General features: G+C 43.4%; 1 protein-coding gene across 3 annotated transcripts in view; it reads left to right on the forward strand.

Moving 5' to 3' along the window:
• Positions 1-19,395, forward strand: part of sema6cb (semaphorin 6Cb) — a 158,981-nt gene that overhangs the window by 87,762 nt on the left and 51,824 nt on the right. For all 3 annotated transcript variants that reach the window (XM_072679555.1, XM_072679557.1, XM_072679556.1), the window contains one exon: positions 16,178-16,366. In XM_072679555.1, coding sequence (XP_072535656.1) covers positions 16,178-16,366 — 189 coding nt within the window. The remainder of the gene's footprint in view (positions 1-16,177; positions 16,367-19,395) is intronic.

Consider the following 19,395-nt stretch of genomic DNA (forward strand, 5'->3'; position numbering starts at 1 on the left):
AGTAACACACAGGCGCACACACACAAACATTGTTTGGGGAGCGTCTCTGATGCTGTGATGTGATGTGATGGGGGTGCAGTCTATAAATAAAGATCGTAGCTAATTATGAAGCTCTCTGTGCTTTCCTGCCTGTCATTCTCTCTCTCTCTCTGTCTCTCTCTCTGTCTCTCTCGTTCTCTCGCTCTTTTGCTCTATCTCTATCTGCATGTCTTTCTTAATTGTTTGTATTTCTCTCTTTTTTTACATCTCCCTCTGTGGCTCTCTGTCTCTCACTTTCGCTCTCTCTCTCTCTGTCTCTCTCTCACCCCCCCCCCCCTTCCCTTCTCTCTCTCTCTCTCTCTCTCTCTCTCTCTCTCTCTCTCTCTCTCTCTCTCTCTCTCTCTGTCTCTCTCTCTCTCTCTGTCTCTCTCTCTCTCTCTCACCCCCCTCCCTCTTTTTCTCTCTCTCTCTTTCTATCTCTCCCTCTCTCCCCCACTCTCTCTGTTGGGTGTTTCATCTTCTCAGCAGGACTAAGCTGGATATCATTTTCATCTGCCTGCTAGTCCTTCTCTCTGGGGGACCTGCAGAGTTTGAGGAAAAACACACACACACAGTGTTATGTTCTGTTATGTTTTGTACTTGTCTAGCTTTTATTAACAGAGCCAGTGGAGGGGGCTGCGCTTTTTACTGCACGCTGGAATGACCTGCTAAACATTAGTCAGCTGGTTACAGCTACACTAGTGACAACCTACACATCCATTTTAACCAATCAGCTAATTATCAAGCCCTTCCTGAGCTGACATGGCAGGGTCATCTTACTACTACCCCACCCTACTGATCTGTTGCCCAACTCTTGTCCTGGAACCCTACACAAACCTCTACAGTGGAGAGGGACTCCAATCAGGATGGGTAATATGATCTGAAATTCATATCACAGTTACATGCATTACATTACATAATACATAACATTTACGTAACATTCATCTCCTTCTCCTTTTTCCAAGAAAACCCTACAAACCCTTGACTTTACCAAACAGTGAACCACCAGCTGTCCTTCGTTATGCAAGTGCTATCTGTCATCTTCCTTATTATTGTATATACAGAGTTTTCTAGAGGTGAGAAGGATTGCTAGTTTGGAAGGTGGGCATGATGATTATATTTTTGTCATTATTAGAAAAGGTTGCATAAAACTATTCTTTACTGATCATGACAGAGAGTATAATTGATCCTGCCTAACTGGGTTTAATGCAGCAAAGTGTAGAAATGTTGAATATTAATTATTGTTTTTGAAAATACCTTTAAATGTGGCACTACTGGTACATTACAGTGTTTTAGACTTCTCAGACTCTAAAAACATAAATTATCCTGATGCATATGAAATATGCAAAAGTTTGGGCACCACTGGTGAAATTACGTGTTATTAATTTTTCTAGATAAAGATATGTTTACATCCTCTGCAAAGACTCACTTCTGCACATTCTAATGCACTAATAGCACTAGCAATGCTCTTGACATTAGGAGGGTAAGGACTTTAACATATGCCTCCTCCTATAAACGCAAAGCCAGCCTGGAGAGAGAGAGCGCTCTTGGGGTCTTGAACTGCTGCTGATGGTAAAGCTACTTTTACACCATTGCCTTAAATACAAATTACACTTTGAGCTTCCCCTTATGGACACCTAAATTTGTAGTAAAGCTGAGAGATACATAGTAAAGTAGCAGGATTGGCACTGATAGAGACTGCATTCTCCCTATTACAAGGCAGTAGAGAATCAGTTTTTAGTTCGAAGCTGCTGTTTTAAGGTTGCTATGTAATTATTTCCATTCAATGTATTTTGTTTTCTTGTGCATAAGACTGTACATTGTGACAGTGTTTATGATGGAAACATATTTTACCATATTGACCCACCTCTTCAGAGAGTACTTGGACGAATAGTTCTATGGTCGCCTTATTGTATTGTGTTTAGCAATGTCTAAGCTTGGAGGTATCTTTTGTATTAGTCTATTCTAACTAGCTGAGGTTTTCTTGGGTAAATAGCAAAGCACTTTGTAAGTCGCTCTGGATAAGAGCGTCTGCTAAATGCCGTAAATGTAAATGTAAATGTAAATATTGCCCATACTAAAATGCCCTCCTTTAGCTACAGCATGACAGTGCTAAAATAATAGATGTAGCAGCATCAGAGGGAGATTCACTTACGCCACTTTAACTCCCACCCCTGAGCTTCTAGAGTGGAAGCACTGGTATAGATGCTTTAGCTGTTCTGTATATATCTTCCTGATGCTCTGATCCTGTGTGACATCACAGCTCCCTTTCTTTCACAATTTCTCTCTTTTTCTCTGTCTCTCTCTCTCTGTCTCACACACACACACACACACACACACACTGCCTTCGTCTCTCTCTAATTGGAGTCGTGCGGAGCTGCGCTCAGTTTGATGAGACGGTGAAAGTGTGTGTCATGCCGGTTTGACAAAGTGCTCTGGAGCCTTTTGATAAAGACTCTCTGTCTGAGCCTCCTCCCAAATCAGCGCCGCGCATCCCTGCTTACCCCCACACACTCTCTCACCTCCGCAGGGAATGCTGCTCTGCACGCACAAGTGTGTGTGTGTGTGTGTGTGTGTGTGTGTGTGTGTGTGTGTGTGTGTGTGTGTACACGCACACATTTGCTTGTGTGGGTGCATGTGTGTGCTTGTGGGATGACTATAGCAGTCGAAGTCCCTGGGCGGTGTTTTTTGAAGCCATGGAACAGATAGTAAAAATAGAGCTGCATGCAGAAGTTTGAGCGGGAAAGAGAAGAAGGGTGTTCCTTCTCTCTCCTTTGCTTGCCTGCCTGACACACACACACACAACCCCACACACACACTTCACTTTCCAATTATAACGCCCTTCAGGGAGGGCCTGCTAGAATTTCTGTCAATACAGGCACAGGTAATGTTTCTCAATAACAAGCTAAATTATTAATGAGAGAGAGAAATAGAGAGACAGAGGGAGAGAGAGGGAGACCGAGAGAGACAGACCGAGCCTATTAAGTATTCACTTTTATTCATAACTTTAAAAGTCACGGCAAAAAGAAAGACGTTTGATGGCGCTCTGCATAATTTGGATGGATTGTTTGAGGAGGTGGCTGTTAGTTCATAGCCACCACTAAAACGGAAATGAACTGAGAGAGTAATGGAGCTCTTTGTTTTTTTATTGTTTCCCTGTCTGTAAGTGACTGATTTGCAATGGAAATGGGCGTCTACGCAAGATAGAAGTGCTGAGGGACGAGGGAGGGGGGTGGGCACTGGGGGAGAATGGACCAGGCCAAGGCCAGGGCGGGACAGGACAGGCCTGCGCTGCTACAGGCTCTGAAGCCTTTCTGAAGTGTAGCAGCGTGGCAAGACAGCAGCAAGACCTCGCAGTGGTTTTCCTATCGATCTGCCCAGCGTCTGTCTGCCGTCTGGCAGTGATCCCGCTCTCATGTCTGGCCCACGTCTGGCCACTGGAAACCTTAAGACGAGAAAAGAAAACAAAGTCAGTGCTTTAAGTGGAGATAAAAAAAAAAAAAAACCCACTAGCTGTTATTTATGAATACTGTGGGGGTGGGGGAGGGAGGTATACGTTTCTGTAGCGTCTGCATTGTTACCGTAGCTACTCCGTGTTGTGTCTGCTGCAGGGCTCTTCTGGGCTCTTTGATCACATGACCCAGGACTAGAACTCTCTTCATGCCTGCATTCTCCTTACGATATCAAACACTCACTGAATATTTCATGCAGTGCAAGAGGCTTGTTTTGAAAAGAGAACGTGTCAATGAAGGCATGGTACGGAAATGGGGAGGGGGGGTGAAGGCGCTGCAGTGCTTCATGTAAGCACTTTTTCTCTCATGGCAGCTGAGCTTTAATAGAATTCAGAGCGTGACTCCCACTGTCTCCATCCGCTCGGAGCATCCTCCGTCCAGGCAGAATTCCAGAGAGCTGCTTGAGTGGAGTTTGTCAGCTTCATGCAAGCTGCAGGACGACCCCTCCTCCTCTTTTTCCTCATGCTCAGGGCAGCGATTCCCGGTAGAGGCTGGGCTGCAGCATGGCTAGGCCAGGCAGACATGTTCCTCAGATGGAATGACCTTGTCAGTGCGCCTGAACTCTGGTGCCTGTAGCGGATCCTTTCCCTCCCTGTGGGTTTAGCTGACTGGCGTTGATAGCGAGAAGGCTGCGACCTCGCTGTGACAGACCAGACAGACACACACGTGTGACCTCAGATGACACCGGGGCGTTGGCTAAAAGTTCCACACTTGCACCGCTGTCCTGATAGGGGACAGAAAGAGGGGGAGAGGAAGAGAGAGGGAGAGCGCACTGATGGCCGTGACACCATCTATTTCCCCCCTAATCCCAAATGAGGCAGGGAACGCTGTCCTTCTGCAGAATTGACTCTCTCCCCTCGACTTATGCGACAAGTAAACGCGCTGTCAGTCACACAGCCTCAACTTTACCACTGCACTTCATGGCCACTTTTCCGAGCGCACATTGATGGTTCTGTTGGAGATGGGTAAAAAAAAAAGGCACTCTCTAAAATATGACACTTAGTGTTCATTTTTAGTGAGTAAAGTAGAGCTGTCAGAATCCAGCTCTTCTCCATGTAGGATTTTCCCATCCAAAATAAACCTTTTTTTGTCCTGAAATACAAGGTCATACACCTAATAGGGACTCTAGAAATCTGTGTGAGGTGTGTGTGTGTATTAACTTGAGTGGTGATTTCAAAGGCCCTTAATTAGCAATAGCCTCAAACTAGGTTCGACAGAGCTGCACCAGCCCTGAAATTTCTCTCTCTCTCTCTCTCTCTCTCTTTCTCTCTTTCTCTCTTTCTCTCTCTCTCTCTCTCTCTCTCTCTCTGTGCTCTAGGAGCTGGCTGTCAATAATTACCCAACACTGCTTGATCCCATTTCCAATTTAGCAGTGCGGCAGTGAGGTGGGTGCCCACTAAAATCTAATTAGAAAAGTTCCTGTCTGTCTCGGCCGCGAGCCGGTTAATGAAATGCCGGATTGCGTTGCGATGAGCAGGTGTTAGCCGCCACCACCAGTGTTTAGCTTGGACACAGTCTGGAGAATGTATTCAGTTTCTTAAACTCATATCATAGCACCCATAATAACAACTGCTTTCAGATCTCTCTGACTCCGAGCCTCAGTGTTGCCCTTTGTCGTGTTCTCTCGAAACTGTTCGGTTGTTGCTTTCAGTTGATCCAGGGACCATGTGAGAGGAATCATGAGATCGGTCTCTGGCTGCATGTTAGCGGACCGTCAACAAGTCACAATCATGCACTCTGATCAAACAATGTGGCCTTTGTAGCTCTGAGTCACGCACAATCTGCCTCTTCTGTTTCTAGCCTCCTTCCTGCGGCCTTTTAACCAGAACCTAAGTGCATGAAGATCAGAGTGCTTGTTTGCATTTTATTTTAGAGTGCAGTTTAGATTCCTGTGTGCTTTATTCAACTGATAACGTTTTGAATTGCACATCTGGAAATTAAGAGAATTCTCCCAGAACTTTTTTTTTTGCTTTTTCGTGTATGCTGTCGCTGCAGTGTATGCATGTTTGGGTCGCAATCAGTGAGGAGAAAATAACAGCGTCCTTCCTTTAAAGGCTTGTGTGCTTCATTTGCACCTCGGCTTCTCAGCCCAGCTGTTCCACAGGCCTGCTAATCAGCTTCAGAATATCATTAAAAAGCGTCCAATCTGTCAGGCGTCCGTGCCATGCGAGGATTTAACAGTGGCAACAACATCGGGTCATTTGCGATGTAAACTCCCCTTAGGCAGAGTTATTTAGCCGCTTATGTACAGCGTTTCCAGTTGCTGGTTGAACAGCTCTCCTCGGCTGTTGGCTTAGACTCCTGTGAGCGCTCCTTAAGGTCTTGAAACTCCCCGGGGGGCCTACAAGCTGCTGGGGGCACTTTCCAAAAAGCCACATGTGGCAGTAGAGTCTCTCCAAATGGTGCAGCAGCTAGGCTAGTGGTGGCCCTGCTAATTTGCACGGCTACTGGCGGGTTCCCGCCGGAGTGGCTGGGGGGTAATGGGCCGTGGAGAACCCACACGCTAATGTGCCTAATCGTGTTTGAAATGACAGAGGAGCCCTGGGACTCACGCCTTCATTATAGGGGGTGATGTATACAGAGGAGGGGGGCAAAGACGGGGACAGCTCCCAAAGCTCCAAGGGAGCAAAGGGTTGGAGAGAGGAGGGCACTGCTCCCCTAGCCGAAGATAACGTAAGGATCAGATCACAGTCACTTTCTCTGCAAGGTGCGTAAAACGGCCGGTCGTAATTTCAGCTTGGCCATGGCGACTTTAATCAATGTGGTTTTATTGCGTCTGCTTCTCTGACCAGCAGAGGGGCAAAGGAGTTGTTACACCAGGTTCATGTGTAAATGAAAATAGATCTTCTAAAGATGATCCCGCTGTGTCGGACATGCGCCATAAAGTGCTGGCAGTCTCCAGTTATTAGAGTTGCCCTCGCGCCACACGGCCAGCACTCGATGTGTCAGACGACTGAGAGGGACGTCTGGCGGCCCGAGAGCACCCGGGGGGCGCAGCACTGTTGCTAAATCCAAATGAATGTCACATAATCAATCCAGAACCCCAGAGGCTCTTCATCCTCAGACTCTTACCCACTAACCCCCCACAGCCCCATCCCTCCCGCACACACTTCCCCTGCACGGCCTCCCCTTCTGCCCAGCGGACTCTGCTTCATTAAAAACAACGCTTTGCTTTCTTGAAATGCGCTAGCAGCCAAGAGATGATGCAGAGCTGAGCGTGGGGGGGGATAAGCAGCGGGTAGTCCCATATCGACAGCTGTCAGCTCATCAGCACCTCCGAGTACGCCAAACACTCCGCAAACGCCCACTGATTACAGAGCAGGTTAGACTTCTCAAGGGGAGTGTGTATAAGTCAGGTTGTTGAGTGGTTTGTGTATGGATGGTGTGTGTGTGTGTGTTTGTTTGGTGGGACTCCTGTTAGTGATAACAGTGTTTTGGCAGGTGGTTTGTACAGTTGCTGTGTGGGTTTCTCCTTTCACTCCTGTCATTCATTTTGTGGTTTGGAATGGAGGAGGGTGTGGTCTCGTACTGAAGTGGGTGGACTAAACATGCGGGTAAGTTGGAGAGAGATACACAGTTAAACATAGCCTCACTTCAAAATCTAACGCCTATAGGCAGCAGCCTCATGAAACACATCCTGTTAACTGTCATGTCAGCTCTGATTTTTGGAATTCTTCAGTGAAAGTGAAGCAAATTTGATCAACTTGAACTCAAGGCCAGGATTTGCAGTAGTCTCTATGGATGTTCAGTTCATTTGCCTAGTTCATTTGAAGTCGCTTACAACTTCGCCATAAAGGAGTTGCAGTACTTTACGCTCACCTAAGAATATTCTTTCTTGAAAAGCAACAGGAGCAGTGAGCTTATCAGGGGCATCTAAGTAGTTCAAGGGGCCCTAAAATGTCAAACTGTGTTTTCCCATGGCATAGCTGGAAATAAGAGTGCAGTTCATGAAAGTGCCAGCGTGAAAACACTGTTCTCCTTCAAAGGAAAATCCGGCATAACCAAAACAGTGTCTTGACTTGTATGTGTACACCTCCCAAACTAGTAGCCTACTAGTGAAAGCTCTAGATAAAGCTGATGATGTGGTAAATTGTGAGAATTGGGAGAATAAGGCGTTGTTGATACTGGAGAGAAGCACATCACCTCCAGACTGTGCTAGTCATGAGAGTGCATGTTCCTATGTGTACCACGGCTCGTAACCACAACTTTTCCTGTGCCACTTTCCAAAGAAGGGCATCTCAAACTTGGCATGCAACAAAAGGACCGTCAGGGGGAGCAAACAGGCATCTGCGATAGGCTTAAATCTAATGCTAACCTTTACCATCTATTTTCCCCAACGTACACTCCCTCAGAAACAAACTGGACTACCTTAGCGGACCGCTAACTGGAGCTAGACAGGAAAGCATTGGATTATTTTTTACTGGTACGATTTTGCTGGTATCATAATTCGGCTTGTTAAGTATTTTTTACCCCAAACAAGGGCACATACTTAATATTTATATATTTGTATATTTTATTTACAAGAAGCTGCTCCAAAGAGCCTAAGAATAAATGGAACAGTATGGAGTATGTACTTAATATTTTTATATCAAAAAACAACTTCCAATACTCAGTAAACGCACACTTTGATACCTTTAAGGTTTACAGTGGCTAAGCCCTTCTCTCTTCTGCGTTTTTTTTTTCTTTCTAACTAGGAGTACAAAAGCATCCTCTAAATTCTCTGAATCACAGTGGTGTGCGTTTGAGATCCCTTTATGCTCTAACACACCTGATGCAGCTTATCAAAGTTTTGATAATGGGCTGATCATTTGAACTGGGTGTGGGAGAGATCTAAAACATGCAGTTCTGTGAAGCCACTGGAGCAGGACTGCAAAAACTGCAAAATATGAAATATTATTTCAGTCCTAACCCAGGAACCTGTTAAATAGATGTTTTGATGCAAAATGAGATTACAAGGACCAGATCCAGAGGTTAAAGCCTAACAATAAATGGAACAGAGACCTAAACTGTATTTGAGATCAGTGTTGCTCTCTCCTCGTCTGCCTGCACTGGCCAACCAATATAATTTAAACATGGGCCAATTTATATGTGGGACAACATTTTTATGAGTCTAACCGCTACCACACCTCCTTTCATATAAAAGGCTTTCAGAGTGAGAGCTTAAAATGATAAGGGGCAGCCCAGACACTATCCATACATAAAATATCCACCTGGGCTCACTTTTTGGGCACCTTCCCAGTCAAACATCAGTGACCTTTACCAACTTATTAGAATTAGGTCATTCGCACTTGGATTTTCAATTAAGACAGTGTTTTAAACTCATTCTCAAAACTCTGAATCAGTATAATGATTATAGTTTAGTACATAAGCAAGTCCATTTAGTCAAATATATTGTTTTTTTAATGACTGCTACACAACAAATGAGCATTGTTAAATGAGATAAACATAGGCAATCTAAACCTAAACAATGAATAGCCAGTGAACTCAACCCAGTTCTGTTTCAGTCTACCGATAAAACAATATAATTAGCTGCATTTCATGATGGATCCAAGCTGATTCAAATGGAAAACCCTAAACAGGATTAACTAAAATTATATTGAACCCAACCCTGCTGAACAAGATTGCCTTTAAAACATGGCTGTGGCAGATACAGCTCTGTCAATGTGGCTGGTAAACAAGGGAGATTCTCTCTAAATGCCATAACTCACATTGCTTGCTTTCCTTTTACTGTGCTAAGGTAATTGTGAAAGAGAGACACTTATCCTTTTTTGTCACAATCTGTAGTTTGATCTGACATTTACAATGAAGTATTAGCATAGCATGTTAGCTTACATTTCCTACAATGTGAGGGCATATGTGAGTATGATAGGATTTATCAAAATGATTCATTTGGACAAATATGTTTAAAACCAGTAGATTTATCAAAAGGTAGTGGCTAGTTATCCAGTTTTAGCAGTTCTTAGTGTTGTCCTTGTCTTTTGCATCTAATTTCCCTCTAAAAATATTGATGTTAAATGTCTTTGAATGTTTAAAATGACTTGTTAATATAAGCTCACTGATTTTCACCATTGCAAATCAGTGTACACTTATATAGAATGTACACATATATTATATGGACAAAAGTATTGGGACACCTACAGGAGCTTTATGACATCCTATTCTAAATCCATAGGCATTAATATTGTATTGGTGAGGACCTTTGCAGCACTAACAGCAGGTTTGGAACTCTACAGCTATTAAATCAGCAGAGTGTTGGCGGTTTAATCACTATGCTCCTCAGCATTTGGTGACTCTGCTCTGTAACTTTACGTGATCTACCACTTCGTGGCTGAGTTGCTGTGGTTCCTAAACGCTTGCACTTTTCAATAACACCACTCATAGCCGATTGTGGAATATCTAAGAGGGAACAAATTTCACCAAATGACTTGTTGCAATCCTGTTACAGTACCACACTGGAATTCAGTGAGCTCTTTCGAATGACCCATTCTTTCACTAATGTTTGTAAAAGCAGACTAGCAGATTTTATACACCTGTGGCAATGAGCCTGAATGAAAAACCTGAATTCAGTGACTAAGAGGTGCCCCCATAGTTTCTTCCATATATTGTATTTGTCTTTGAAAGTTTAACATTTCTCACTGATTGTCACCATTCTAGATTGTATGATCAGTCTTGACTTCTTAATTGTCAAAGCTGCCTGGAGGGAAACATACAATATTTAACCTGCTTTGAATGAGAAGTCATGCTATAGGTTTTGGCTTTGTGGACTAGAGCTACTTCACTGTTTTTTAACCGTTTAAATTTCTTCAACTCACTTTTCTGCTTAGAATAATAATAATATGACTCTGTACTCTAGTCTTCCAGAAGCTCTTCTTTTTACCACTGTCTGTCTCACATCTTTCCTTGAGCTGTTAATCCTCATGGTCCCTAACCAGCCGTGTACCGTAGAGTGCCTTGTGTACTCTAAATCTCCTTTTAGGTCTTCTGTGTCTGCCTGATATTGATCTTCTACCCATGTTATAAGATTTTAGCTTTATGTTCTTATATCTCTGTATGTCTTGTATAAGTCCAACACAACTGGTGGTCTCACTAGACCACTGACTTTTATCATTTGTGAAATATTTTTATTTTTAACTCTGTTTAATAAGTAAGTAAACTATTTTAGCGTAATATGACATTCCCTACCTTCTTCATCCATCCTCTCTCTATAGAGAAATGTTAAAAACATAATTATATGTGGTTGTTGATGCATGCAGGCATTCCAGGGTTAATCCAACTAATGCAGACCGTATACCTGGCCCTAGTGTCAGTATTTGGTGCCACCCAAAAAAAACTTTGGGTCTCCTTTGAGTCTGGATCCCTCTCAGTGGTGCTTTTTCATGCTCTTCAGGAGTTTTACCTGCCACTGAAACCCCCTCAGCTTTCTCATCAGGGATCTAGACCCACATTTCTCTAAAGTTGCTTTGTGAGGGTGTCTGCTGTAAAATAAATAAATAAATAAATAAAATAATAATAAAAAAAGGTGCTATAAAAGAAAAAAATCCTTTCAATCAGCCAAACATCTAGAATTCCCAGTGTTGGCTTGCTCAGGTGTGGTATCTGGCTGACAGCACTAGGACTCACTGAGCCGAGTCTGGGGTGGTTCAGTGTGACAGCAGTGATGGAGGCATGAGAATGAGCAGTGAGGGGAAGTAATTAAGGCCAAATCCATTTAGGTCATTTAATTAACCAGGAGACGCGTCCACTGGCTTCTGAAGCCTATCAGTGTTAGCATCAGTCTTCAGTGTAGAGGGAGAGAGAGGCCTTGGTAAGTGTCTATTAATGACTATGGAAGTGCCCTTGCAGACAATGTTGGCATGTGCTTTGGACTCTTATGGGAATGAGAAAGACTGGAACCATTATGAGAAGTGGTCACTTGATTCACTTTACGCTGCGGTCCAAGTTGTGAAGCTACAACAGGACAAGAAATGCAATGTTCATCAATTAGCTGAATCACTTATCTTCTGAGTTTGAAGGCATGGCACTGTTCCAGCTCTTTCAGAATACAGTTAGAGACTGCCAGTGAAGAGTGAAGGTCAGTTGAGTGCGCTCTTCTCTCGCTCTTGCGCTCTCTCTCTCTCTCTCTCTCTCTCTCTCTCTCCCTCTCTCCCTCTCTCCCTCTCTCTCTCTCTCTCTCTCTCTCTCTCTCCCCTTGTCTCTCAATTCCCCTTCATTACTATCATTACTTTCCCATGACCTCCCAATAGTACTTCCTCTCCAAGCAGAGAGAGAAGGAGGTAGAGGGGTCTGCTCTGGTGCTCTGAGAAAAATCAAAGATCACAAGACAATATGGCATTGTAGCCCGCGCAATGTGTCCACATGCTCTGTGATAAATAAAATAGCTCACAAAACAGCTATTATTACAGTCGAGCATGTGGCAGTGTTACATAATCGTTTGTTTGTGTTCATGCGATAAAGGTCCTCTGATCCTCTCTTCTTTGTGCAAAAAAAGATTACTGCACGTGTGTGTGTGTGTGTGTGTGTGTGTGTGTGTGTGTGTGTGTGTGTGTGTGTGTTGAGAGAGCATATATTTTGTCCCATGTGTCAGCTCAGCCCAGAGCACCCGACTATGAGTCTGATAAGGCAAGTGACAAGCAAAACCTTGACAAAGAATGTCTCTGAGAATGGCTTCTGCTCTGCACCCTTTGATTAGCCTTTAGTCAGCGCTGGAGCCATGCTGTGGGGTCTGTCTGGACAAGAAGCTTGTGTGTGTGTGTGTACGTGTGTGTACGTGTGTGTATATATGTGTTGTGTACTTTATCCAAAAGGGCACGCCATGATAAGAAAACATGAGGATTCCAATGTTGTGTCAGCCCTTTTGCTGCCTCTACTCAAGCCTGGAGTCTGTACAGGAGCATAGACACCATTTGAAAAACTGAGCTTTAGAGCCTAAGCGATACACTTTATTTCCAAATGTTTGTGGACACTTCTTCTAATGAATGCACTTTCGATCAAATGAGCTTATTGTCAATAGAATAGGACTCTCTGGAGCAAATAAACATGAACGTATTAGCACCATGCCTAATGCCAGGGGTGGCTAGAGGGCTTTAAAGCCCCTCAGCATTGAGCTGCAGAGCAGTGGAACTGTGTTCTCCGGAGTGATGGTGCTCCATCCAGTACTGTTGGCTTGAGGTGGGGAATTGGACTTGAGGTGGGCTGGTGATTATCCAAATTCCTGACCTCACTAACACTCTTGTTGCTGAATGCTGTCAAACCATCACAGCAATGCTCTAAAATCTCGTTGACAGCTGGTCGAAAGCCTTTCCTCAAACAAAAGCAGGATAAATGTTTTTTGATTTTGGGAAGAAACCATGAATAAGCAGGTGTCCCATTACTTTTGTCCACATAGTGTATTTCAGATAACAGGTGGTATTGGCAGATATTATTAACCCACATATTTGGAGGTATCATGAATTAATAACCGTATCCCTGATTTCCCAAAAATCAGGAGTAGTCTTTGCATTGAGCAGAGCTAGACTGCTAGACTGCCTGGTATTAAATAAGCTATAATTTAGCCATATAGAAAAATACTTTCAGGACAAAAATTATTTCCTACTTTGAAAGCAAAAATAATGGAAAACAAGTGCAGTAAAAAATGCAAAAAGATGAGTGGAACATATTTGATGCTACAGTCACAAAGCTGTTTTTTTCTTGTCACACTGGCTCAACAGATAATACATAATGCTAGTATAAATGACCAGCAAATGCAAGTACCAACATGACTCTCCAGCAGATGACCCAACACTGTGGCCAGAAAAGCTAACGAGTGAGCTAGGAAGCCAAGAGAAATGTGAAAAAAAGTGATTGAACAGGATGCCCATTTTTGTCCTTTGCCTAAGGCCCCAAAATCATTAAATTCACCCTGCTGATGATAAGGTGTTGCACCACCTGTGAGCCCAATTAGCAGCTTCTTTTATAATGTAATGAGGAAAAACGTTCACATAATAGGATTTAGTAGTTTTATTCTCTAATACCAGTCTTTTTCAAATTTCTAATGGTTCAATCCATTAGACCAGTGGTCTGTCACAGCAATACAGCCTAAGCAGGTCTATGTAAGCGTAGAACATTATGGTGAACATAGCAAAAACCTATTAAATGCATCCAAACCTACATGTAAGAATAGCTTTAAAGTTTTAAAATGAACCTTTTTTCCTAATTATTTATTATACTTTTTTATTTATTGTCAGTACTGTCAGTAGTGCAGTAATATAAGGCCATGTAGTAGCATGTTTGTGCAGGTGTGCATGTTACAGATAAAAGTCTTCTCTCTGTGTGTGTGTGTGTGTGTGTGTGTGTGTGTGTGTGTGTGTGTGTGTGTGTGTGTGTGTGTGTGTGTGTGTGTGTGTGTGTAGGCGCGCGCGCGCGTGTGTGTGTGTGTGTCCGTTTTGGGCACGAGTCGTGTTAAAAGAAAGCGACCCTGTCCGTCTGTGCTAAAAGCCAATCTTCCATGTGCAAATAATCCATCAGAAGTAATGTCCCGATATATTGCCTTGACAGGATGTGAATGTGTGTGTGGGTGAGCGTGTTGGTTTGTGAACACTTGCTCTTGTATGGGAGGCTGTAATTCATGAAATAAACAGAAGCAGACACCCACATTTTCAATTTATAGCCGTGTGATCATTGTTTGACCGCATCGCTAAACGCTGGCCTCTCCGCTGAATATGAATGAGGGCGGAGCATATGAATATTGATGGCAGTTCATATTCATGTTGACTCGGTCTCAAACTCTGCTGGAGAGTTAGCATCTCTGCCCACCTTGTCCGCCTTCCTCAGCCTCCGATATAGCATTAATTGGGAAGAAGCAGAAAGTGCTCTCCCAAAGACTCGTCCACACAGGTCAGCTATTAGTCTGTTTATCTAAAGAGCAGCTCCCTGATGTCCATCTGGCTGTTCAGTAGGCCTGCAGAATAAACAAGCCTTTACAATTAGCATTTCAGCTCAATCTGTGCCTGACACAAACTCTCAGCCACTCATTAATAATGGAATTCGGCTAAAACTTGCCCTCCAACACTGGCAGCAGTGTTTTTTTTTTTTTTTTTTGCTTTACTCTTTTTTTTTTTTTTTTTTTTTTCCTTTTTCACCCCTTGTCATTTTTTCCGCTGCTCTGAAAATGAGTTTTTGATGCGTCCCTGTTGGCCTTGTGTCATGCTTGGCAGAGGGAGGCAGTATCCCAGCAGCCTTTGCTGTTAATTGTGTTAACTCACCTGTGAAAGACTGTGGAGTGGGAGTCAATGAGCCGGGGTCCCTCTGGCCAGAGGTCTCTCAATCCCCCCCGCCTCCAAGCTATTTCAGTGCGATCTCAAATCTGTGACTGATAACAGTTAGCCCAGCTATTCTCTTCATGGTGCTTCACCAGGCCAGGCCTCAGGATACTGGCACCCATTTAAATGTACTACTATGCGTGCATGGCTGTTCTGATAGCGCTCTAATAGCATTATACTCCTCTAAAGAATGTGGAATGGGATGCCATTTATTCAAAAATCAGGGTATAGCCAGGCTCCATCTAAATGTTGGCTTAGATGCAGCCCTGGGAGTCCATCTAAGTGTTGGCTAATGCCCCCTGTCGCTGGGTGATTGCAAGTTTGATCCCTGATGTTGCCACCCATGGCCGGAAGCCCAAGTGAGCAGAACTGGCCATGCTCTCTGGGAGAGAGTAAGGAGTTAGCTGACGTAACCTCCTCAATGACGTTGCATTAGCTGCAGTTTGAGACAAGCCTCCCACTGGAAGTAGCATTGTGTGGTGGGGCGGTTCAAGCTACTTGATGGGAATTGGCAATGCCGAAATGGAGGAGAAAATTGGGGAAACACAAAAATCAGGGCGGCGCGAGATTGCCTGTTGTAAAGTTCTAACTCTGACAAATCATAGCTTAAGAAAGCAAGTAGTTATTCCCACAAAATCAGGAAAACCTGTGTAGGGCTGGTGTTTCAGTTTCCTAAAAGGGAAGAAAACATTTCAGGTAGAAGTCGAGGTGGACCTCCTAGGGGAGTTTTCTAACCCATTGAAAATATGTCGATTTTGCAAACTGAAGATAACTAACCTGGGTGTGCGGGCGGCTTAAATTTGATTAGCTAGGAGTAGTGGAGGCCATTTGGAGCCTTAATGAGCAAAGATGCTCCTGCACTCTCTTTCATCTCTCTCTCTCTCTCTCTCTCTCTCTCTCTCTCTCACTCACAGAGGCACGACCACCTAATTAAACATTATTATTCTGATATAGAGACAACTTTTGATCTTGTGCTGAACCACAGTCTGACACTTATGCTGCTTATCAATAACACACAATAGTGAGTAAGCTCAGCCACTGACATGTCTATTCGCTGTGCTTTCATAACTATAATGGTGTCTGTTAATGAGAACTGAGGGGAACTACAGTGCCAAATGTGTGCCAAATGGTCTGTTCTGCAGTGTATCTAATGCATGAAGATTCCAGTGTTGTCTCAGTGATTTGCTGGCTCTATACAAGCCTGGAGAGAACATAGATATCTCTTTAAAGCCTATCTGGTATACCCAGCTGAACTACAAATGCCTCAGAACCTTCAGTTCAGTGTGTTTAAGTCGTTTGTCTCTGGCAACCTGTTTTACCTCCTTGTTTCTGTCTTTTTATCTCTCTCAGGTGGGATTAAGTCCACTGTGGGTCATGCTGTGGGCCTGAGTGCTGTAGCTGGAGCTGAAATGCGGTTGGTTTTGGGGTTGCGGCCCCTCTTGGCCCTGACCCTCACTCTCACCAGCTTATTGCACCTGTCCAATGCTGCCACACCCTTTCCCCAGGACCTGGAGCCGATCAGCATCGTTGGGAGTCAGTGTAAGCATGACGCTTAGAATCTCTCACACAGGATTCTGGATGTAGTTAGCATGTTTATTACATGAAGGAAAGTATTACGTCAGTTGGATTGTATTAGACTTTATCAGATCTTTAATCTTTTTTTTTTATTATTATTTTAGAGCTTTACTTTTTGGCTAGATTTAGGTTTATGGCCCTCCTAATCAAATGTAGCAAAAACAAGATAAATTAGAGGCTGCGGTGCAGTTCAAAGTAAATTAGAAAGCATGTAAAACCATCTCTCACACTTAAAAGCACCCAGCCTGCCAAACAATCAGCACTTGGCAGGTGGGAACAGTTTTCACATGCCAAATGCATAAACAGCCAGCGGCTCCATTGCCTATCCAGTCACAACACTCACATCAACATATCAATAATGGAGTGAGCAAGACCATACTTAGCTGCAAAGGAGCACTCCTGTTTGGTGAGATGGGTTCAGTGCTTTTATTTTGATATCAGTCATTGCGCTTGTCTAGTTCAATGAAATCTGATAGTTAAATTAATTTTACGGTGTCAGAAACAATATAGGCAATCGAGCTGAGAATGGTCCAACCTGCGTTCCCTCACAAACCTGTCAAAAACGAGACGTACATGAGACTGTTTATGATGAGGACAAAACAAGTACTGAAATGTGCATGTGGTGAGGTCCACACACAGTAACGCATTTGCAAACTGCTTTAAGAAAGTGTGTGGAGCTTCCCCTGGTTAAAATTACAGATCCATTATTACTACATGTGGTGAGGGGAAGACTGGCCCTGCCGCTAATGGATCCATAAGAGGCATAGAAGCACTGGGCTGCTGGTAGAGGTATCTGGGGCTAATAGAGCTCTTCAAGGAGACCAGCAGACATGTAATGAAGTCCATTTATCAGCCATTTCCACCTGCGTGCGTGTGTGTGTTTGTGTGTGTACCTGCATGTATATGTGTGTCTGTCTGCTCTACACGAGTCAGATGGCTGTTACTTATGCTAATTCCCTGACCCTGTGCCAAGAGAGTGGTTGAGGTGTGCACTAATTTAAAGGAAAGGTTAAAGGTAAAGGACTATCTCACACCATTCAAAACAGCACAATAACAGACTGCTGATGAAGAGTCTACCTGCAGTGGGTACTGGGCCTGATGCCAAACCCTGTAGTTTTAGCAATATGCTATGGGCAAATTCACAAGCAATTAGACCATTTCTATAGTATAGAGATTTTTTTATTCTCTCAAATTGTGGTTCTACCCGTTAACATTCGACTCTCTGCATAGTCCAGTACATGGAATTGACATAGTATGAACTGTGATCATCTTTCAAAAGAAAATCAAGCAGAACCAAAACAGAGCTGTAAAACAGACTAATTCCAAAACCCCAAAACTGTTACATAACTTTAGTTTTGACTCATTATGTGTACGTCCACAACATTTCCATACACCCAGCTTATTAGTAAAAACTTTTCAAGACTAGGGCTGACCGGAAAAGGGAGAAGGGCCAACCAGAGGTTGCGCCGCTGTGGGTATTCACACAGGAAAGCCTGGAAGAGCATGTCGCCAGAAAGCAGGGGGCACACTGTATGCCACAGGAAAGCACTGGAGCTAGGTGCTACACTAAAAGCTAACTCAGCTGACAGCTACAATCGCTTCTGCTAGCTAACTGCACACTGCACCAAGAGGACACAAAGAGGGCACCAACACCAACAGTAAGAGAATGTTGCAAAAAATAATTACAATGTTCTTGTTATTGTGCTACGCTTGGATAGGTGGCTCCTGTGAGCCATTGCAGTGCCATTAACCAGTGCCATATTCTCATTTTTTCCACACAAGCCGACCACAAAACCTGGTCTGTTTCATTTGGAGATAAAATAGTAGAATTAAAACTAAGCTTGTAAAACTGCAGCTTTTTTTTACCCCAAACAAAGTCAAATACAAAGTATTTTTAACATTGAAATAGTGAATGAATGCATTCTGTAGCATCTTTAACACACACTAATGCTAATAACCAGAAATCTCAAAGTGAAACTCTGATAAGAGATAATTTGGAAACGTGCCTCAGCCAGCCTTGAAGTATGCCCAAAACATCAAAATATCACCTAGAAACTATTGGCACTCTAACACTTGGCAGCACAGATGTATCAGACCTTATTTAGATTGAAACCATTCTTGTGTCTTATGGTTCTCAACCACTGTAGGGCTGCAACATCAATGTATTTATAATGTAAATAAAGTCTAATACACCACTGGCTGTGTGGGTGGGTGAGAGGAAGTGCTAATTCACAGTATGATAACAGTAATGCTGCATAATGACGTTTTGACAGCTAAACCTTTATTATAGCTATAATATAGCTATACCTTTTTATTATTATTATTTTTTTTAACGTAACATGATTCAGCTCTGTCAGATCTGTAGACCTTCTTCCAAACCATCTATGTGTTGTAACGCTGTGCTCAGCTTCTGTAAGGTTAAGGAAACTGGCTAGCAGGGAAGGTGCCCTCTAAAGGTTCAGTGAACCCCTAAAACTTTCTCCCCTTCTAAGTCCTAAGCCTGTTATTCCTGGAAAACCAATGTGATTAGGTTATTATTAAGTTATAAAACTGAGGTCAAGATTTTAAAGCTTTCTTCACTTTCTGACCGAAGCTGTTTCTCCATATTCTGACCAAAGATCTCCCAATGGGAGTGGGAGTGCATAGCCTGCCTGAATGCTGCTTACTCAGCATATCTACCATGTTTGTCTGCCCCCTAGGACCTTAGACCCTTTGCCCTGTCCTTGTATTTCTCTCTCTCACATTCATCATTCTACTATTCAATCCAGCTCTTTCCCCCTCTCTCTTCTGCCAGTGTGATTGTGAATTCATTGAAGCCATAAAGATGCTTCCTTTTGTCCAGCTTACACAAACAGCCAGAGTCCCGTGGTGCTGTAGGCTCCAACCCTCACGGTCATGGGATGCATCGGCTGATTCTCAAATACAGCCTTAAGTTTTCACCACTATGAAAGAGCCTAGATAACGGCAGTCTGGATCTAAACACACGCAATCCA

This window comes from Salminus brasiliensis, chromosome 5, assembly GCF_030463535.1.
Source record: "Salminus brasiliensis chromosome 5, fSalBra1.hap2, whole genome shotgun sequence".
In the NCBI taxonomy this organism is placed as follows: domain Eukaryota; kingdom Metazoa; phylum Chordata; class Actinopteri; order Characiformes; family Bryconidae; genus Salminus; species Salminus brasiliensis.